The sequence below is a fragment of the Bos indicus genome, chromosome 1, assembly GCF_029378745.1.
Source record: "Bos indicus isolate NIAB-ARS_2022 breed Sahiwal x Tharparkar chromosome 1, NIAB-ARS_B.indTharparkar_mat_pri_1.0, whole genome shotgun sequence".
Taxonomy (NCBI): Eukaryota; Metazoa; Chordata; class Mammalia; order Artiodactyla; family Bovidae; genus Bos; species Bos indicus.
The window spans coordinates 83,570,343-83,591,213 of NC_091760.1; the positions used below are offsets into that span (position 1 = coordinate 83,570,343).

General features: G+C 51.1%; 2 protein-coding genes and 1 long non-coding RNA gene across 3 annotated transcripts; 1 reads left to right on the forward strand and 2 right to left on the reverse strand.

The window, feature by feature from the left end:
• Positions 1 to 417: 417 nt before the first annotated feature.
• Positions 418 to 8,963, reverse strand: ABCF3 (ATP binding cassette subfamily F member 3). The gene is made up of 21 exons (XM_019958750.2): positions 8,807 to 8,963; positions 8,425 to 8,572; positions 8,205 to 8,284; positions 7,677 to 7,723; positions 7,413 to 7,510; positions 7,192 to 7,314; positions 6,753 to 7,019; positions 6,359 to 6,439; positions 6,211 to 6,270; positions 6,057 to 6,113; positions 5,922 to 5,944; positions 5,756 to 5,811; positions 5,442 to 5,642; positions 5,266 to 5,342; positions 3,215 to 3,259; positions 3,001 to 3,133; positions 2,308 to 2,396; positions 2,114 to 2,205; positions 1,806 to 1,938; positions 1,581 to 1,668; positions 418 to 1,492 (listed from the first exon to the last, which is right to left on the reverse strand). The coding sequence occupies exons 1-21, from the start codon at positions 8,877 to 8,879 to the stop codon at positions 1,334 to 1,336; spliced, it is 2,130 nt and encodes a 709-aa protein (XP_019814309.1). The 5' UTR covers positions 8,880 to 8,963; the 3' UTR covers positions 418 to 1,333.
• A 109-nt stretch (positions 8,964 to 9,072) lies between these two features.
• LOC109557450 (uncharacterized) lies at positions 9,073 to 10,070 on the forward strand. The gene is made up of 2 exons (XR_002180538.2): positions 9,073 to 9,580; positions 9,848 to 10,070. It is a non-coding gene; the product is annotated as an uncharacterized lncRNA (long non-coding RNA).
• Positions 10,071 to 10,920: 850 nt separating this feature from the next.
• AP2M1 (adaptor related protein complex 2 subunit mu 1) lies at positions 10,921 to 19,906 on the reverse strand. Its single transcript, XM_019958766.2, has 11 exons — positions 19,760 to 19,906; positions 17,743 to 17,859; positions 15,666 to 15,931; positions 14,866 to 14,948; positions 14,119 to 14,254; positions 13,887 to 14,028; positions 13,265 to 13,384; positions 13,025 to 13,160; positions 12,824 to 12,921; positions 12,184 to 12,295; positions 10,921 to 11,530 (listed from the first exon to the last, which is right to left on the reverse strand). Exons 2-11 carry the CDS (start codon positions 17,814 to 17,816, stop codon positions 11,396 to 11,398), a joined length of 1,302 nt encoding a protein of 433 aa, XP_019814325.2. The 5' UTR covers positions 17,817 to 17,859; positions 19,760 to 19,906; the 3' UTR covers positions 10,921 to 11,395.
• Positions 19,907 to 20,871: the final 965 nt, after the last annotated feature.

The window sequence follows — 20,871 nt, forward strand, 5'->3', positions numbered from 1 at the left end:
GATGGCCCCAACTGGCCCACATGCAGGTCTGAGGTTGGAAGAGAGTGATGGGGCCTGTGGTCCTTGGAACCATGAGCATGCATGTGGCCAGAGACATGCCTAGAACACCACATCTTGAGGACTCCTGAGACAGGGGCTGAGGAAGCAGGAAGATTTAGTGACCCTTCCTGCTGGCTGTGCAGCAGTCCACTGGTGCAGAGCCTTCCAGGTTTATTCTCCTTTACCCCCAGACAGGTGTCTCCTCCCCAGTGACCTGTATCACACGACCCGCAGTGGCTGGGTTAAGATCCCTTGGTTGAACTTTGTGATGACAATTCTCCACGAAGCCGACAAGTTCCTTCTGTTGATGCTGGTTTCTCCGGTCATTAAGAGGAAAGCAATTTTAGTGTCTTCTGCACGACAATTACATACAGTGGCTGAGTATCCAGGAAATAATATTTATAAATCATACTACTTCTGTTAAACAACCCCCTCTCCCCATTTAAACACTGGTTAATTTGAAACCAAGATGTTCTTTTTCTTTGCCTTAGACCCCATTCTCAATTCCCTACTTCCCAGGCCTCTCCTATGTGGTTAAGAGAAAAAATAAGGAACACAAAACCACTCAAGCAAAATGGGGACAGTTTCTCACTTTTCTCTTTGGCCCCAAATGGTCCAATTCAGAGAAGAAGAGTGAGGCTGGGCCAGAGATCACTGGAGAAAGCAGTTGGCAAACCATGTCTGAGGCCAGGTTGCAGAATCAGCTTACTCGCTCAAGCAGTGGGGCTGAGACAGAAGAGCCCAGACCCCTTAGCTAAGCCTTGGCTGGAGAGCACAGCACTGCAGTGATGGAATACACTGCCCTTCATTATAAGCTTGGTCCACTGCAAGGTCGACCCCCAGCAGCTTTGATGACATCTCCCCCCAGGGACAACAGTGATGCTTCCATGGCCTCCTCCACACGACGGACACAAATGTCACAGGAAAATGCCAAATCAGAGACTGCACTCCTTAACCATGGGCGAACACTGCAGCCCTGCACCAGGAGCAGCAGAGTGAGCAAGGGAGATGCAGGGATATTTAATTTACACAGTGGCCACTCAGAGCCCAGTTGCAGCGGGGACAGTGGGAGGGCAGCGCCCCCACTCCCTTCCCCTTGGAGGACCAGTCCTCAAAGACCCTTAGGTGGGGCTCCCGGGTTGTGCAGAGGATGCTCCAGTCAAAAAGAGAGATTTATGAATAAGGCTGTCCCCAAAGTTGGGGGAAGTTCGTGGCAGGAGATGGCTGCCTACATGGTGGCCCAGGGGTCTGAAAGACAGTCCATGTCCTGGGCACAGTCCTCAGCCTCGTGGCCCTAGAGGAAGCCCTCACGGCGGAACTGTTCCTGGAGAAGAGCTCGGTACTGATCAAATCCCCCCTCAACCCGGGTGACGCCGCCTCCTTCGCACACCCACAGCTCCCGGCACACCAACCGGATGAAGCGCTCGTCATGGGACACCAGAATCACACCACCCTGCAAGACAGAGACCGTGGGGCTCTCAGAGGGGCCCAAAGGCGTGCTGAGGCCCAGGAAAGAGTGGGCAGTGTGAAGGTACACTCACCCTGAAGTTGTTGAGAGCACGGCCCAGAGCCTCAATGGTCTCCATATCCAGGTGGTTTGTGGGTTCATCCAGAATGTAGAAGTTGGGACTGGAAGGCAGAACCCAGAAAGGTGGGAAGTTAGGGGGCTGGGAGAAAATGAGCTCTGCTACCAAGGCAAGACAATCATTTTCCACTGGGCAAGAGCAGGAAAGTGGAGGGCAAAAGCTCTAGTCAAGGCGGCTCACCAGGGCATGGTCATCTGAGCAAAGGCCACCCTGCTCTTCTGGCCCCCAGACAAACTGGCAACAGGGCGCACGGCCAGTTCTCCAGAGATGCCATACCGGCCCAGTTGGTGACGGTACTCCTCCTCAGGCCGTCCTGCAATAGGCCCCACCCCACCGTATGGGTTCCAGGCCCAACTCCCTCCCTTCACCATCCACCCAGCCCCACCCCCAATGCCCACATCCTTACACCCAGACTCAGCAACCCAAGGTAAGCCTAGGGGGAGGTGTCAGGCCCAGCCCTCTTTCCTCAGCTCAAATCCCTAACGCACCAGGGAACTTGCGTGCTAGCAGTTCCACAGCACTGACGTTCAGGTCCAGCTGCTCCACGTGGTGCTGGCTGAAATAGCCAATCTTCAGATTCCTGCAGACAGATGGGAAGGAGGAGAGGGGATGGAAGGCAATGACCATAAAGGAGTGTAGCTACAGCACAGGAGGGGTTGGAAAGCGGAGGTGTGGGCCCTACCTGTGAGCATGTCTGATGCCCCGAACAGGTGTCAGGTCCCCCATAAGCAACTTCAGCATGGTAGACTTCCCAGCCCCATTCTCCCCAACCTGTAAGATGACACATGAGTATATAAAGAGCATCCCTGAGTGCGATACAGAAGCAGAGGAGATGAGAATAGATCCCAGATAGTCCCAATGACTCCAACAACTAAAAAAAAATATTTTTAAGGAACTGTAGAGAAAAAATGAAGGAAACAGTAAAGCTGTGAAGGGGACCAATACCCAAGTACCCACTAAGTGCAAGGGAATTAATTCTCCCAATAGCAGAGCAAGCTGGATGTTATCTCTCTTTTAAGAATGAGAAGTCTGCTTAGTAACCAAGCTAAGAAATAGCAGAGTTAACATCCCAAGTCTGACCCTGAGCCATGCTCTCTCCTCTATGTTCCAGTTAGGAGGACACTCAGAGCTGAGACCAGTAAGATAAAGTACTGCTCTAAGTACTTATAAAACACCACAGGCCAGGCTCTCTATCTATGCTGCAGAGTGGCCCTGTGAGGCTGGAAGAGGGACCAGGACAAGTACAGTGAAGTCCTCGGCCCAGGCTCTGACTCCTACTCCTGTGGACCTTCCCTCCCACGTGACCAATCCACAATACAATCTCCACACTGGGAGAGTTCACTCCCAGCTCACAGAACAGAGATGGTAGCCATACCACACAGATGCGGGATTCAAGATCGGCAGAGACGGAGAGACGGCTGAATATGACATGCTTTGGGTCGTAGTAGAAGTCCACCTCATCCAGTTGCAGGATTGGTGGTGAGAACTTCTCAAATCCATCGGGGAACCTGCAGGAGGTGGGATGATGAGCCTGAGGGCAGCCCCAGAAACAAGAGCTTCCCCACCTGCCCCTCTGACCCAGCACTCACTTCATCACTACCTCCAGCTCCTTATCCACAGGTTTCAGCTCTGGTCTGAGGAGAGAGACAGACAGACTAGATTTGTGACTTTAAAAAATGGATTTGTTCTTATCATACAAGTAATACATATGCCGAAAAGAACAGAGGTTTTTTTGGGGGGGGTAGGTTTTTGTTTTCCCAGTTAATATACTATATGTTTCAATGTCACAAGATCCTAAGCCTTACGATTTTAAGCTCCCCTACCACCTGTATGTCTAGAAATGTTGCTTCAAGATTAAACTTCCAATACTCTTTTGGGTATATAACTGAAAAAAAAAAAAATACTGATTGGAAAAGATACACGTATCCTTGTGTTTACAGCTATATTGTTTACAATAGCCAAGACAAAGAAACAACCTAAGTGTCCATCCATCCACAGATGAATGGATATACATATACACACACATATACAATGTGTTGACAAAGGTCTGTAGAGTCAAAGCTATGGTTTTTCCAGTAGCCATGTATGAATGTGAGAGTTGGATCATAAAACAGGCTGAGCATCAAAGAACTGATACTTTTGAATTGTGGTGCTAGAGAAGACTTTTGAGAGTCCTTTGGACTACTAAGATCAAACCAGTCAATCCTAAGGGAAATCAAGCCTGAATATTCACTGGAAGAACTGATGCTGAGGCTGAAGCTTCAATACTTTGGCCACCTGATGCAAAAAGCCGATCCATTGGAAAAGACCCTGATGCTGGGAAAGACTGAAGGCCAACAGAAGAAGGGGGCAGTAGAGGATGAGATGGTTAGATAGCATCAACAACTCACGAACAACAATTTGAGCAAACTCTGGGAGACAGTGAAGGACAGAAAAGCCTGGGGTGCTGTAGTCCCTGGGGTTGCAAAGAGTCAGACACGACTTAGTGACTGAATAACAACTCAGCCATAAAAACAGAATGAAATTTTGCCATTTGTAATAAACGGACTTGAAGACTATGCTAAGTGAAATCAGTCAAGAGAAAAAGAAATACTGTATGGTATCACTTATATATGGAATCTAAAAAACTAAAATCTAAAAAAACAGATTCACAGATATAGAGAATAAACCAGTGGTTACCAGTGGGTAGAGGAGAGGGAGGGAGGAGCAAGACTAGGGTAAAGAATTAAGAGATACAAACTCCTAAGTATAAAATAAGCTACAACGATATACTTATTACACAACACAGAGAATATAGTCAATATTTTATAAGTAAAAATGGAACATGATCTTTAAAAATTGTGAATCACTATGTTGTACACTTGAAACACATAATATTGCACATCAACTATACTTCAGTAAAAAATGCCTCCAAAGCTCAACATCATTAGTCACAAGGGAAATACAAATCAAGATTTCAAAGAGATATCACTTCACATCCACTAGGAGGGCTACACTTCAAAAGACATAATAAATGCTGGCAAAGAGGCGGAGAAATTGGAATCCTCATATACTGCTGGTAGGAACGTAAAATGGTGCAGCTGCTGTTAAAAAGTTTGGCAATCCCTCAAAATCTTAAACATAGAATTATTACATAACCCAGCAATTCCACTCCTAGCTCTGTACCCAAGAGAATAGAAAACATATGTCCACACAAAAACTTGTTCATAGCAGCATTATTATTCCTAACAGCCCAAAACGGAAAACAATCCAAATGTCCACCACCTGATGAATCATTAAACAAAATGTGGAGTAACTGTGCAATGAAATATTATCTGGCCAGGAAAAGGAGTGAAGTACTAATCCAGGCTACATGATGAACTTCAAAAACATGACATTATGCGAAAGAAGCCAGACATAAAAAAAAGGTCACAGGGAGGAATCTGTCTATATGAAATGTTCAGAATTAGCAAATATATACAGACTGAAAGTAGACTGATGGTTGCCGAGGTCTGGGGGCAAGATGCCTTCCTGCAGGGAAGGAAGTTAAAAGTGGATTTGTAGGAAAGGAGAGATCTAGAAGGGGAGGCTAAGATGAGAATTGTAGGCATTCCCTACAAAATGAGAGGAGTCAGGGCCCAGTCAGGGACACTGTACTCACAGTTTCTCCAGCATCTTGAGTTTGCTCTGCACTTGGGAGGCTCTGTTGGCATTGTAGCGAAAACGGTCAATAAAAACCTACAAGTGGACAAGTTCAGGCATATTCAGCTCCCTCACCCCCCAGGACTCTAGTACCCATGGGATGGGGTGGGTCCCCAGTCCTGCCTGCTCTCCCACCTGGATATGCTGGCGATACTGTTGCTGGGCCTCATATTCACGCTGCTGATTGAGCAGTCGCTCCTGCTTGCTCTTGATGAAGGTCTCAAAGTCTCCTCGGTAACCATCCAGCCGCTGGCTGTGCAGGTGGATGATGTCTGTGGCTATGGCATTCAGGAAGTTGCGGTCGTGGGAGACGACCAGGATTGTGGAGGGCCACGTCTGAGGGGGTCACAGGATGGCAGGCCCAGTTTGGGAGGGCAATCAGCTCCCAAACCCCAGAGGCCTTGGAGACAGACACTCCCCAGACCTGCTCCACACCTGGAGGCACTCACCTGCAAATAATTCTCCAGCCACAGGATGGCCCTTACATCCAGCATGTTAGTGGGTTCTGGAAAAGCGGGGGAGGACATGTTTGGGATTAAAGGGCCAGAGAACTGGAAACTTGGACAATGCCACCCTTCTGCACCCCAAGGTCAGAGTGCTGCATTTCAAACTCACCATCTAACAGCAGCAGATCTGGCCTATGGAAAAGAAGAATGCATGGTTTGAGGTTTCAGGTCAGCGACTTGTCGCCACCTCCCAAGAGACAAGCTCATCTTCCATAGTATCCACATACAGGTCCAGGGGACTCACCTAGCAAATAGAGCCCGGGCCAGGGCCAGTCTCATCCTCCAGCCACCTGAGAACTCCCTAAAGAGACAGAGCTGCATCAGGGGCGAGTGTTCACGAGAAGAGGCAGAGGCACAGTCAACAGTGTTCAGAGCCAAGAATGGTAAGGGCCACTCACCGGGTGGGCTGCTGCTGCATTTTGGGGGTAAAGCCAAGCCCAGCAAGAATGACTGATGCTCTAGGAGTAAAGAAATCAAAGAACCTGATTGGAACAGGTAACAGAAAGGAAAGATAAAATCTGAAGGAAGGAAGGGAATTTTAAATACCTGGCAGGTGCTTTGTCAGCCTCGATCTCCTCCAACTTGGCATAGATTTCTGCCAGCTGTGCAGCTTGTGAACCCTCAGCCCTAGGAATGGGGGGAAGAGCAATCAGGCTGAGCGGGAGAAGTTTACTACTTTATCCTGCACCTCAGGACAGCTGCAAAGCAGGCTACTGGCTGCACTGTTGCTGGGACAGGAACAGAGCACAGGAAGGACTTGCTCACAGCAGTGAGGGCAACGGCCACCATGCCAGGAACAAGGAATGCACAGCACCACCGAGCCAAACTCTAAGCCCTGCTGCTTACTAGGATGGGTATTCAAATGGCGGATTGTGCCAGCATGGCAGGCACTCTGCGAAGCACAGCTGCTGCTGGTCAGTCTGTCCCAGGGAGCCCTCACCTGCCAGCGGCAATCTGGGCGTTGAGCTCCCGCTCCCGATGCAGGAGGTCTTCTCGCACCGTGTCACTCTCCAGCACACTCTGCAGGGCAGGGGTGTCATCTCCAGCAACTTCTTGCTCCACATGCAGCAGGGAAATGTGGGCTGGAACCCGCAGGCTCCTGGTGGCCAGCATCTTCAGCAGCGTTGTCTTCCCTAGCCCATTCCGACCCACCAGGCCATAGCGGCGGCCCCATGCTAGGTTCACATCTGCTCCAGCCAGCAGAACCCTGTACGGGTAGCAGGAAGACGACAAAGGGGGCTCTAGAGATAGCTACACAGCAAGTATAACATAAGAAACCTAACTATTTTTAGCCCCATTTCACCGCTCCAAATTCTCCTTTAACTGTAAAAAAAAAAAAAAAAAAAGTCAGCCCCACTCCCCCACAGCCACTCCCTCACCTATCTCCAAAAGACACATCAAAGTTCTCAATTCGCACATCGTAGGATTTGTTCTTTCCAGATGATTCCAACCGACTTTCCTTTCGGCTGCCTGCCTGGCTGGCTGATGCCTCTTCCAAGACTCTTAAAGGGAGAAATGGATGGCTTTTAGCACTCCCAAGCAGCCTTCCATCTCAATAGGGACTGCTCTGCTCTCTTCTCAGCCCTTTTCACTAACTCACAGAGGGCTGCTGGTCTTGAGTGTGTCCTTCTCTGAGCGCTTCTCCTGCTTTGCCTTCAGTCGAGCCTCAGCTTTCTCTAGCTTCTTTGCATTCACCGTCTAAGAGTCCAAACATAATGCATTTCATCCTATGGTGTAGGCTCAAGGACTCAGGGAAAGTCAATCAGAAATGCCCCAGGAATATACTCCAATATTTAGAAACAGTCAACTCTCACCCCCACCATAGACACAGACCCCTCCCTTTCTTCTTCCTCTCCCTTCTCACCGAGGACTGTTCCCTCTTTAGCAGACCTGGAAGTTTGGTGCCACAGTCTGTAAGCGATAAGAAAAGCAGTCACCTTCTCCCTAAGGGAACGGAAACTAACATTTTCAGTGGCTAACATGAATCAGACACAGACACATACATTTAAAGGAAAGCTTTACAAATCCTGGAGATAGGTATCAATTCTCTCAACACTTAAAAACTCAACTCACAGATTAAGGATACAGCGGCTAGGAGCAGTTAAGCAACTCCTACAAGATCATGCAGTAGGTTAGTAAGCTGCAAAATTGGGAAGTGAACCTAAATCTGTCCAGCTCCAAGACCCATGGGTCCTACCACACCCAAGAGCTTGGAGACCTCCCCAATCTTAATCCCTTTATTAATGGCTCATTTGCCCTCAGTAAAGACATCAACTAACTCCTACAACCTTGTCCTGTGGAAAAGAGGTAAGAAGAGTCCTGAGCCCCAGAGGGCAGATGGCTAGGGGGTGGAGGACGTAAGGCAGCTAGTTCAATCTTCCCTCTCTCTCACCGTAGTTCTCTGTTATCTTTGACAACTGGATGGGGGCGTCTAGCAGCACCTGGCTGTTTCCCTGCGTCTGTGGTTCCGCCCTTGAGGGTAGGGATAGAAAGCAATGGGTTAGAAGAGGAGGAAAAAGCTCTATGGCCATCAGACCTTGTTCTCTCACGTCTTGTCACCTGGCCGTCCGCTCTCCCATCTCCCCCACGAATCCCCCTGCCCTGGCACGTACAGGCGCAGAGTGTTGTACATGCGCTGGCACACGGCCCTGATGCCCGCGTCATCCTTGCTGTCCCCGGACACCTCCTGCAACAGTTCCCCCACAGCTTCCACCAGGTCATCCACAGACTCGAAGTCCGCACTGCCGCTGTGCAAGACGCCTAGGGAGGGCATGTCAAGACACGAGGAAGATACCAGGTAAGGTGGACATACAAGTAGTTTTGGTCCCCGTACTGCGGCCCCAGTCCGGGCTCCAGACCCAACTGGTCCTCGGGACAAGAGGTCACACAGAGGAGAGGCCTAGCGGCGGTCCCCGCCACTGCTCTGCCTTAGTACTTCCCCCCGCCCTGACTTCCACTTCGGCATCCCCAGCGCGTTGATTCGGTTCGGCTCACCCGTCACGTAGTCGAAGACCTGTCCGTCAATTTCGGGGAACTCGCTCCGCAGGATTTCAGCGCAAGTCGCCATGTTCCAGTCGGGCTCCCGTCCGCGCAGTCGCTGTGAGACCCCGGTCAAGGCCCGCCTCCTACCGGTGCCCCGAAAGCTCGCCCTTCCTTCCAAAGCGCATGCGAAACGGTGACGTAAGAAAGGCGCGGAGTGCGCAGAGCCCGGTGGGCGGGGCAAACGGAGCTGGCGGTACCGTACGCAAGCGCCGCTCAGAGTCCATGCCGAGACGCACTCTCTGCGCTTGCGCGACTCTTTTTCCACGAAAGAATTAGCCACATGTGCGGTTCTCAGACTTCTGGGAGGTGGAGATCCTGCAGGCGGCGAGGGCGGGGTGCAGGGAAGCTCGCGGTTTATCAGGCCATGAAGGGAACCTCCCGAGAAGGGCGGTCGATAAAGCACTTTGGCCTTACTAGATTCTACATGTTCCCCAGAAACGCGTCAGCCGCTGCGTGCTTGTCCATTTTGGAGCCCGCTGAGAGCATTGCTGACTCACGCTGGTGCCTGAGTTCTCAGAAGCCTCTGGCGCCTTTTTGTGCAGTCGCGGATTTTGTTCGGTTTTCAGGCCCTATGGGCTGCTTGTCTTGATCAGGTAGCCAGCCCGCCCGCGACCTCTCACACTTGACGGCTCAACAGACTTAAGCGAATAACGCCCTTTGGGTCTTCCATCACCCCCGGGCACTACCTCACTGACCGCCAGTGGGCAAGAAAACCAGATCGACAAGGTCTGTGTAATTTCATTAGTATTTATTATTCCCAACCTACACCCAAAGCAGACTTCTCCGCAACTTGAGTCTCAGTAAGTGACCGTAAAAGGGTATTGCCTTTCAGTGTTTCCCTCAGGTAGAAGTTAGGCATTTCCTCAAAATGCTACCGCTTCACATTTAATGTGAATATTCTTCCAAACTGGCTCCAAAATTGTCAAAGTCACACCCATTCATCGTTTTGTCATTGAGGAATATTACAAGATTTCCATTTTATTTGAAACACAGGGAAAGTGGAATTCTAACGGCAACTACAGAACTATCTGGTTTCTTCAACAACACTGCAAAAGCTGAGGGAGAACCTGTGGCTTTTAAGATTTAAGAAGCATCCACCAATCAAGGAACCTTGTTTGGATCCAGATGTAAGTTGTGACAGTTTTTTTGTAGGACACTTAAGCATGAACACAGATTGGATGTGACATTAAAGAGCTAATCACAAGTTGAACCACTATGATGGGAGTTCATTATATATTTTCTACTTGTTTGAAATTTTCTTAATAGATTTCTTAGGTTTAAAAAGGCAGAGACCAAGCAAGGGAAAACTGGGGATGGCAGATCTTTGCTCTAACACATTAGCAGAATATGGAGCATTCCCCTCAGGGTCCTGTTCACACAATTCTTTGGCAAGGGGAAGGCATGGAGGGAGGAATTATCTAGAGGCCTGCCTGCCTGTTCAGTGACCCCATGGATTGTATGTAGCCTGCCAGGCTCCTCTGTCCATGGGATTTTCCAAGCAAGAATACTGGAGTGGGTTGCCATTTCCTCCATCAGGGAATCTTGCTGACACAGGATCGAAGCCTGGTCTCCTGCATTGCAGGTGAATTCTTAACCCCTCAGCCATGGGGGGCGGGGGCAGCCCGTAAGAGGCCCGGGAAGAGTGAAATTTTTCCTTTTTACAACATACCCACCAAGGTCTGGGAAGCTTGAGTAACTGGGAAGAGGATAAAATTAAGAAGTCAGTCAGTTTCTAAGGATGGCTGGGAAGACCAAATGTACACCTTCCTTAATCTCTGCTAATTAGAAAAATACCTGCCTAAAACTGAGAATGGTTTTAGGTAAGAATCTCTACCTTCAGGGAACTGGGGCCAGGTGGGGCTGCTTGCCCTTGAGGCTATCAGAGGGCGTTCTGGGGGAAATACCTGTTAGGGTAAGGGCTTGGTTGGCCCTGAGGGACATAACAATTAAGATATGACAGAAGAGTTTAGAAGAGAATTCCACTCAAGGCTGAGTTAAGACAGGGGAGGGGCAGTCCCACCAAACCCTCTCCACTGTAGCTCCCACTTCAACACTTAGCCAGCAGCTCCGTTCTACAGAGTTTATTAGGTTTATAACTGGACGAAGTCACACGTGTACAAAATGAAGCTCACACTATCCCAAAGCAGAGTAGGAATTGAGGGCTGGGGATCCGTTACTGGCCTTTGGGGGAGCTCCGAGGTGAGGGGCAGCCAACCCTCCCACTCCAGAGATGTGGCCGTAGGAGAGGGGAGGAGAAGGAGCCCACTTGGCTTTGGTCACAGAACTCAAGAGCCTGGCAGTGGGCTAGGGCAGGCAGATGGATGGTGGAGCAGGAGCCTCTGAAACCACCCCATTCAGGGAGCCCAGGGACTGCTCCACCAGTCCCACTTGCAATGTGGTTGGTCCAGACCTAGACTCGGGGGCTAGTGCAAAGGGCAGGCAGCAAAGCAGGAGGGAGGAGACACTGATGTGTGGTGGCCAAGGGCACCCAGACCTGTGGAAGAGGGTGGGTGGGGAGGTGGGCTAGCGGCCACCAGGCAGCTAGCAGCGGGTCTCATAAATGCCGCTGCGGCCAATGTAGCGCACCCATTTGATGACATCGTGGTCGCTGTAGTTCAGCTTCGGTTCAAACACCTTCAAGTAGCGCACCTTGAGACCAGAAGGTGCGAATGGCACCTGGGCAAGGGATAGCTCCAGTTAGGGATGTGGCCTTCCTTTCATAGCCAGTCTCCTTGGGGAAGTTCCACAGCCCTGCCCTACCTCCTCTCTCTACTAGAAGGGTTTGAATGACTGGGACCCTGAAAGAAGCTCTGGGAAGCTGGGATGGTGAGAGGTCCTCTAAGAGGCTACTAAAGAAGAAAGCATAACTAGCAATCTATGATTTGGGTTTGAAGTCAGGCCCTGCCTGTGATGACCTGAATCAGTTCCTTTAATCAGGAGGTGACAGCAACCAAAGACCTACCTTAAAATATACTTATCCTGCTCAGTTTTATGGACTTAAACAGTAAGGTGGAAAAAATTACATGTTTAATGTGCATAAAGCAAAGTCAGCCCATTTTCCTGTCTTGTGTCTTACTGAGCATGCAAGCAATCTCAGTTTTTCCTAAGAATTGTTTTATGACCAGCCAAAGGAAGTCAAAGATTTTTGTCAGTGTGAATATCAATTTCTAGGAGGAAGCCTGCAGGGGAAGGAATGGGTCTGTGAACTGAAATCACCTCTCAGGGGTCTCAGTTTCATCATCAGCAAGGTGGTAGGTGCAGAGGTAGACTGGAAGGATTTCTAAGGTCTTTCCTAGCACACATTGCTCTAGGCCCCTTCTCTGCCGTACCTCAAAGTTCATTGAAATGGGGGGTCGAGCCCATTTCTTCTTGTCGTTGGTGGGCAGCAGCTCAATCTCAGCGCTGATTTGCGATTCCTTCATGCCTGCCATGCGCTTGATCCTGGAAACACAGGGTCAACAGGCAGCACGGGCCCCTAGTAGCTAAGAAAAGCTTCAAGGGGGGTTGATGCCCCTTTAAGGAGGTTGTGGGGGGAAAAGAACCCAGAAGCTCAGGGGAGGTGCCAGGGCAAGGCAAGGTGCTGAGGACTCTGATAACCTCTTGCTATGAAACCTTGGGTCTGTTATTCCTTTAGCACTGCGGGCTGCATGCAGTTTCTGCTTAGACACATGGCCAAGCTATCCCTTGCTCTCTACTTCACAGAGGTACAAGGGCAAATGGGGAAACATTAAAGAATCATGACAAAGCATGCATGCAGGTACCCCAGTGCAGGCATGTGCACAACTGCACAGAGGTACAATGGATGAGAACACAACCGGGGCTCCAGGAGAAGCAGTCACCCCCACTCGCCCAATACACACACACACACACACACACACACACACGTGCGCGCACAAAAGGTGACACTTAACAAGAGGGTACACGAAGGTTTCTTGAGCCCTATTGTGCCCTCATGAAGGAAAGACTCACTTCCACACGATGGCGTTCTCACTGGCCTTATACTTGGCCTTCCCCTTCATGCAGATTACCTGCACCCCACTAGTGTTCAGTGGGGTTGGGATCCGCACCTGGAAGTGACACACATGTCAGGGAGCTCTGTTGAATCCTGACATCACCTGCCTTTATTCTTAGAGACAAGTGCTTCCTCCTCCCTAAGCCCCTTATCCTCACCTCAATCTTCTGAGCCAGTAGTGAGGGTTTGAAGTTGGACTTAATGACCACCTTGACCTCCAACTTGGTGCGTCCCACTTCCCGAACTAGTGGGATCACGCGAAAAGGAAGGATGATGTCCTTGGTGGTGCGATACCTTCAGGGGTGTGACAGCTTTAGGTTGGCACAGCAGAGCCTGTCCTCCCCCCTCTCCCCGCTCTCTGCCAATAGCAACCCCTGCTCCTCACACCCCATTGGCACCTCATGAGTTCAAATTCTCCATCTGGTGGGATAAAGCTGATGCTGCGTTCAGAATCAAACTTGCTGAGTCGCACACACTGGTGGAAGGTGCAGTCATCAATGGCAATTGATTGCTTCCCGCTGCAAGCAGGGATAGAAGGTCTTGTTGGTATACAAGGATGGCAGCAGTGAGTCGGGCTGGGAGACTACCCCACCCACAAAGGCTGCAACAGCCTGGACAAGGCTTGCACTGTAACCTATGGAAAGCTGCCAGAATGCAGGTTTCTCACTTGGGGGTCCCTTTCCTAGAGTTACGGATGAGTGGAAGCTTTGCAAACTCATTATTTTTGAGAGTTTTGCTGTGTGGAACACAAAAGTTTCAGGCACACTGGGCAGAGGCCATCAGTATGTACGAAGAATCTTGGTCCTTGGGACCAAAAAAAGGGGCTTACTCTGAGTAGGGTGAGGACAACCCCCTCATCTCTTCAACACAGATACTAAGAGCAACCAGCCAAGCACACCCTTGGGAAGTAAGAGTTTGCATTACTGCAGACATGCAATCTAGAAGGAACCTGTGATTCACCAGGCTCTGCTCAGCCGTCCAAGGTCCACCCTCTCCCACCAGCTACCCTGCTTCGGGCACCTCTTGCTTGTTTCATCAGCTGTGCCTTTGCCTTGCTTCTCAATGACGATCTTGTCATTCATTCCAAACTTGCACTCAGGCATGCCACTCAGATAGCTCTTCATCACTACCCGGCCTGACACATGGGCGCTCAGGACCTGCCCTGGTGATGGACAGATAACCAGAAGCAGCTGAGTCAGGACCAATATCCTGCCCTGGCTCCCCTCCAGCTTCATCACGCGAGGGCCCTCACCTTGCGGGGACATGAGGAGGTTCACACTCTCCAGCACATCCAGGAAGAGCTCATTCCGGCGATACTTGATGCCCTCCCGCCGCCAGCCAATCTGCCCTGTCACCTGGCTGGTGATCTGAGACTGCTCTTCTTTTGTCTACATGGGGCACAGAGACAAACAACAAGGCCTCACTCCTCACCCCCTTCAATTCTCTTATCTCCATCCCCACTCCACCCTCATCCCCTCAGCCTTCTAGTCCACACCGTGTGACCCATCTTCCCCCATGGGGCAGGGCCTGGAGAAAACTGAGCAAAGCTGCAAGGGTGGAAGCTGAGGGAACAGCTTACCTGATGCTGGAGAACACAGAGCCAACACGGTGCCCACAGGAAGCAGCAGATGAGTGCAGATGTGAAGAGGCAGGCAGAAAAGAAGGAGAAGGCTATAAGGCCTGGATCCTAGAAGGGGGCCCAGGCTCTCTCCTCCTGAGGAACATCAAAGCCTCCAGAGCAGCCCACACCCCACTCCCCACAACACAGAAGGAAACTGCTTGCACTGTATTCCCAGTAACAGAAACGCTGAGTTGGCAAGCTCCAGGGGTGGGAGAAGGCCACACAGAGCAGAACAGGCCTGCAGTCAGGGCAGAAGGCTCAGGCCAGCACTTCCTATCAGGGATGGGCTCATGTGTCAGCTCAGAAAAGGCTTGCGGGCCAGCCGGGGTGAAGGGCGGCTGGGCTCCACCTTGACTATAGCCTGGACAGTATGAGTACCTGGCTTTTGATCCCCTGCTGGGTGATGAAGGTTTTCAGTGCACCTGTCTCCGAGTTCTGTGGGTAGCCAAAATCTAGGATTTCTGCAAAAGGAAGGGATTCATCAGCTCCTAGAAAAAGCTGAAGGCTCCTACTTCTCATCCCCCCAGCCTGGATACATCTGGCCAGCATAGCTCTAAAAGACATTGTAGCATCATCTACAGCAAGGTTTTTCTAGCTTTGTAGCATTTACTCTAGAATATATGCTTTATAAGAAAACAGTTAAAACATTACATTTTTTTCAAATAGAAAAAAATCAGAAGAGTCACATGGCCAGTGGGTAAGAAGTCCAGAAGCCCTAAGCCCTTAAAATACAGAGTGTTGATGTGGGAAGGTGGAAGGACTCCGTTCACTTAAATCATACCCTACAGAGGAAACAATACATCCAGAGGAACCTGCAATATCACATCCTAACCCAGGCTCTGAGGCAGCTCTTGATATGGAAAGCTGGTAGGACAGTCAGTGTAGTAAGGCCCAAACCACAAGGTTAAGAGAATGAAGTGTGCTTAACTGAACAGCAGGAGGACCAGCCACCAAAAGACCTTTCGGTCTTCCCCCACCTCTACTCGCTAGCCTATTTCTGTATTCACTTCAGATCAGTCTTTAGGTCTGGATTTGGACTGTCCTCCTCCTGGCTCAAAAGACCATATAGGAAACAAAGTTTAGAGGGCACTGGAGCGAGCCTCAGACCTACTCCCACCTCCAGGCCAGGCCCCACCAGGCTTTTTCCCACCCTGGACCCACTGCCCCACCAGTCTCACCGTCCAGCAGTTCATATATGAGCACAAAATTGTTCTTGATGTTCTCTTCGCTGATCTTGCCAAAGTAGGCAGCCATTACGTCACACATCTTATAGAGGAATTCGAAGACCATGGCAGCATTGACATTCTGCTTGGTGACAGCTGCCAGCCAGATGTTGGACCGTTTAACGTGGAAGAAACTGGTGCGAGCGATGTTGGTGACGGGGCTGCGCACCTGCTGCCGGGCGTGGATAACATTGACCCGAAAAGCGTCCACTGCATTCCTCCTGAGAGAAAAGAGGGCACAGAGGCTGCTCAGTACAGGCAAACCTCACTCCGTGGGGATCAACCACAGCTGCTAACAAATAGCCACCCTCCTCTCTGCTGAAGCCTGACACATACTCGAAAGCCAATGCCTTAACTGTCGGGCCAGTTTCTAAGATTCCTCCCAGCAGGGGCTCAAGAGAAGGGCCAGAGCCAGGCTGACATCTGGCCATGAGAGACAGGAAGTCAAGTGGCGATGACAGTAGGGCAGATAATAAAGTGAGGTCTATCGGATTTAGAGGAAATATGTTCCTGACTCCCATGCCTGGCTGCAGTTTCCCTGCTTCCACCTCTATAGCTTCTCAGTAAGCTCCAGGCCCAGAAAAGAGAGAGACACTGCTGCTTCTCCAGTCATTCCACCAGCGGGGAAGGCTGAGTCCTCCAGAAGGTAGCAAAGCCAGCATGCCTTCAGAGAACGCTCTAATATACTAAGGGAAAAGCCAAGGGGTCACAGAGCTGGGTCACCCATGCTTGTCCAGGATCTAATTCCAGGGCAAGTTCAGGGATGAAAAAAAGAATGAAGAGAACAGTGATGGGGGGGCAGGGCCCCCCACCCACCTGTGCCTGGGCAGCAGCTTGACAGGCCGCTTACCTATTGCTACAGCAGCCAATGAGATGGGATGAGAGAAATGACGCCACCGAGAAGAGGAGAGTGACAGTAACGAGAGAGAGGGTTAGAGACACAACACACTGGGGTGGGCAGCACACACCATGCGGCGGAAGCAGATGGGCAACAGGCAAGGGGTGCAGAGCACAGCAAGGCATGCAAGACAGTGTGTGCCCTGGTAGGCTCAGCCAGGCCCTCCAGGGCCAGAGGAGGGGTGTGGATGGGTACAGGCATGCCAGGCATTGCCATGTCTCTAGCTCATGCCCCACCACCACCCAACAAACAGGCACAAAGGCCAGGCTATCCCCATTAGCCACGAAGCTGGGAGCCACTGTAGCAGGCCCATCTCTGACTGTCTAGTCTAAGCAATTCTAGGAAGAAAAACAGGGCAGCATGAACCAGAGGAACCTAATCTCATTAGAGCTCCTGAGGCTAGGACAAGTCCCCTCTGTCAGGGAAGGTCAGTGGCATGCAGGTGGGGCAGAGTAAGTGAGGCTATGTCTCCTCGTAGAGGTCTGACGACACAGACAAGGAGCTGTTCCTGGTCTACTCTGATAGACCAGGAAAGCAGCACAGCCTCCCTGCTCATCCCTTGGTGACCCAGAGAATGCCTCAGGCTTGCCCAGCACCTCTCTTCCTGGAGTGGCCCAGAGGAACTGAAAACAGCTGAGTCAGCAGCCTGACTCCTGAGAAAGGGAGTGGGAGAGGATTCAGCAGCCTGAAGAGGCTTTCAAGTCCAGTGAAGGCTCTCACCACAAGAAGGGCTTTTGAGAGCAAGACTTAGATTAGTACTGCCAGCCTGACCACTAATTCCACCCGCTAGAGACAGATCTCCCTTCTCAAAGGAGGGATCAACCCTTCAAGCAAAAGCACTCATCTCCAGCAACTAGGTCTGTCACTACAGGGAACAGGAGGCAGCAAGGGTAGGAGTTCCTAGGACTGTGGGGGTCCTGCCATTTCACAGGTCCCACTGAGTGGCCAGCAACTAGCTGCTTGGCCAATACCACCAGACCTAGTGGGAACCAGGCTGTAATAGCTGAGCATCCAGGATGCAGCAAGGGGTGGGGAATAGTCCAGATCAAGCCTCTGGGAGAAAGAGACCTGGCCCTGCATGCTGGAGAGGAGGGATGGGAGTGGGGGCACAGCTGGCTCAGCCAGGGCACTCACCCGATGTCATCTCGGTAGACCCGGGAGATGAGCACCTCCCCCTTGTGATTATAGATGAATAAGCCTCCAATCATGGCGGCAGCTCAGTCTTCGCAGCCCATCGCTCTGAGAAGAGACCTAGGATAGATGGGGGCAGTGTAAGGGAAGGCGGCAGAATCCGAGCCCTGTCCCCTAAGGGGCTGTCCAAGTCACTGGCTGGGCCTTTTTCCTGACTCAACCCTCCAGCAAGTGACCCTACAGTCCTCTTAGCCAAGCCCCTCCCTTTCACCAGGCCCCAGTTCCTGTTTATCCCATACTGGAAGGGAGAAAAGGAGAGGGACTTAGGCCCAGGATTCTAAGGCCATTCTGACCCTCCCTTTCCTGGGACTGAGCCCAGAGTAGCCCCCTCCCCCTTTCACAGCGCTGAGCTCAGCAAGGCCCCTTCCTGTGCTGACTCTCAATCAGGCTCTAGCTGGTGAGTCACTGCAAAGGCCTGCCTGCGGGTGCAGGAATGGCGGTAGGAATTACTCCAGCTGGTTCAGGCCTGGGGCCCCCAGGCAGAACTTTAGGAGCGCTAGTCTCTCAGGCTCCACTACCCTTCAGAGAAGGCAGCAGGACCTGAACCTCTGGCTCTCTAATTCACAAAAGTCTAAACATTCTAGGAAAGGGTGTGCAGGGATTGGGGAGGAGAGAAGAGAGCCCTAAGGCCCTGACATCAACCCAGGAGTGCTGCTCCAACCTCTCCCAGGCAGTCAAATAAACAAGTAAAACAGCAGAGTAGAAAGGCCCCAGCCCTGACAGACTACACTTCAGTGACCCAAGCAGCTTATTAGTTATTTCTGACCACCTCTCTTTTAAAGATCCTTCCAGTGAAAATTCTGATTCCAGACCTGCAACATAATTCATTTCTGACCTGTATGCCTAAAAACAAGGGGCAGAATCCCGGAACTATCTAAATTACTTGGGTCCAACTGATTTAGATTGTTTGCAAGGAGAAAAAGGGTTAATTTAATTCTAGATTTCCTGGATTAGCCTTGGTGTTAATTTCACAAGAGGGGCAGTTTAGGAGACTTTCAGTTTCTAAACTGGAAAATAAAGTGTATTACTATAGCAGTCAAGGTGTCCCAGGCTGAGAGAATGAGAAGTCTCTCAAAGTGGTTGGACACTTCCCATTCCTCAGTCCCAGAGACCAGGAGAGAAAGCGCAAAATGGAGGTAGAGCCCTGGGCAAAGAAGCAAGTTCACAGGGATCAGGTGGTAGGGAGGGCAGGGCATCAAAGCAGAGATGGGGCCCAGGTCAGGAAAGGAGTATTTAGTTAAGGGATAGACTGGCAGCAACAGCCAGGCAGTGTACTCAGGTGAGCCCACAGCAGCAACAGAGCTGGTGGGGGCACCTGGAGAAAAGAGTTTCCAGTATGGCAAAGGTCACGGCTTTGAAGAGGAAAAAACAGCAGGGTGAGACTAATAGTGGTGAATAAGGGAAAGCTGAGGAGACGTAGCTTGCTGTGGTACGCAGGTGTATAAGCATGCGCGGGTGGTGGGCTTTTCGCCCCGGGGAGGAGGACATCACGGGTAAAGATGGTTCCACGGCATGCGGGGGCTGTCACTCAACTGCAAGGAGAGGGTGCCGCAGAGTGGGGAGCTTGTCACAGTCCAAGGAGGCGGCACAAAGAGGTGTCACCGTCCTAGGGGATGGGGGAATTGTCCTTGCCCCGGGAGGAGGAAGCGCCGAGGGCTAGGAGGTTGTCACGATCTCAGGGAGGGGGCCGCCGCGCGGCGTCTCTGTCTGGGAGGATTCCAGGAGGGTCTCCCTCTCAAGCGAAGCTCCGGGCGGGTCAGGTGGAGGGCACCGCTCCACGCCTGTCCTGCAACCGCGCCCAGGGCTCCCCCGCCCCGCCGTCAGCTCCCTTTCTGATCTGAAGCCTGAGGCCACTCCCGGGTGTGGGCTGCTTTCCGCGTAGCGCAGTGCAGTGAACGGCAAAGCTGGGCAGCCAGGGAGGCGTCCTCCCTCACCCCGTACGGCCAGATCCCGAGCTCACCTGGTGTCCGCGGCCCTCTGCTCGGCCGGCCCGGCCACTCTCCGGATCCCAAGATGTCCGCCCGCCCCCTGCTCGCCTGCCCGCTGCCTCGGCTTTCACTGCAGTGTTGCGGCCCCGCCCCGGCCTCAACTGCGCGTGCGCGTCCGCCGACGGCGTAGACTACAAATCCCGACAGGTCTCTCGGCCTTATCTCTTAAAATTTTAAGCTCCCCTAGGTTTGGCAGAACTACAACTACCGACAGCCTTCGAGACTCGAAGGAGGGACTAGGCGTGCCTTGGGCGAGGAGTAGGAGGGGCTTTATTCGGCCCCACCCGAAATACACAATCCACAATACGCTGCTATGCTCATTTCCTTTTCCTCATTGAGCGTTCTGGGAATTGTAGTCTCTGCAATCCCTCTTGTTCGTCTTTCAGAGTTTGTGAGAGCCTCAGAGGATTACTGCCATTTGTTGAAGCCCATCTGTTAAGCCTTGGATTGCTGTAGGCCTTTCAGTCTCCAGAGTCCGAGGACTGATTGTCATTTTACTCACACACACACACACACACACAGGACTGGCAGTATAAGTGTTTGTGCTGAGTTAACTGCTTTATAACATCACCTCTGATTTTCCCAAGCTTTTTTGCATCGTATATTTGTTCTAGACATGAGCCTTTTCCCAGGAATCAAGACTTAAGGTAGGGGGCAGGGAGTAAGGCATCAAATATTTAGAAGAAAAGCTAAAATTTTTCAAAATATGTTTGTGTTCTACCTCAGCTATATACCTATGGGACTATGAGGTCCTCAAGGTCAGGACCTGTGTGTCTTCTACTGACAGGCATATATGTGGCTTAGAAAACTGTTGGCAAGTTGAGTTTAACTGGACATGGTATTTGAAATCCCTTCTTTGATGAATAACCTTCACATCCAAGCTAAGAGGAGGCAGAGCCAATCCTAGCACATGAAAGGCCTGCCTGGCTCTTGCAGGACCTGAAGAACATCTGTTGGCTCTTCTCTTTCTGTAGGGAGAGATACCATTCTGCCTTCCTTAGGCAGGGCCGAGCCCATCATGAGAGGAAGCAAGGGCAAGAAAGGGCAAGACTAGTTGCAAATCCTACTATTCCTAGCATTCTCC

Excerpts from the sequence above, each read along its gene's own strand:
- ABCF3 (XM_019958750.2), bottom strand. The coding sequence starts at position 8,879 with ATGGCGACTTGCGCTGAAATCCTGCGGAGCGAGTTCCCCGAAATTGAC. Across the intron at positions 7,315-7,412 it reads CTCAAGACCAGCAGCCCTCT|AGTCTTGGAAGAGGCATCAG; the intron begins GTGAGTTAGTGA and ends TCTCCCTTTAAG. Across the intron at positions 3,134-3,214 it reads GAGCTGGAGGTAGTGATGAA|GTTCCCCGATGGATTTGAGA; the intron begins GTGAGTGCTGGG and ends CACCTCCTGCAG.
- AP2M1 (XM_019958766.2), bottom strand. The coding sequence starts at position 17,816 with ATGATTGGAGGCTTATTCATCTATAATCACAAGGGGGAGGTGCTCATC. Across the intron at positions 15,932-17,742 it reads GTCTACCGAGATGACATCGG|GAGGAATGCAGTGGACGCTT; the intron begins GTGAGTGCCCTG and ends CTTTTCTCTCAG. Across the intron at positions 12,922-13,024 it reads TACTGGCTCAGAAGATTGAG|GTGCGGATCCCAACCCCACT; the intron begins GTGAGGATAAGG and ends TGTCACTTCCAG.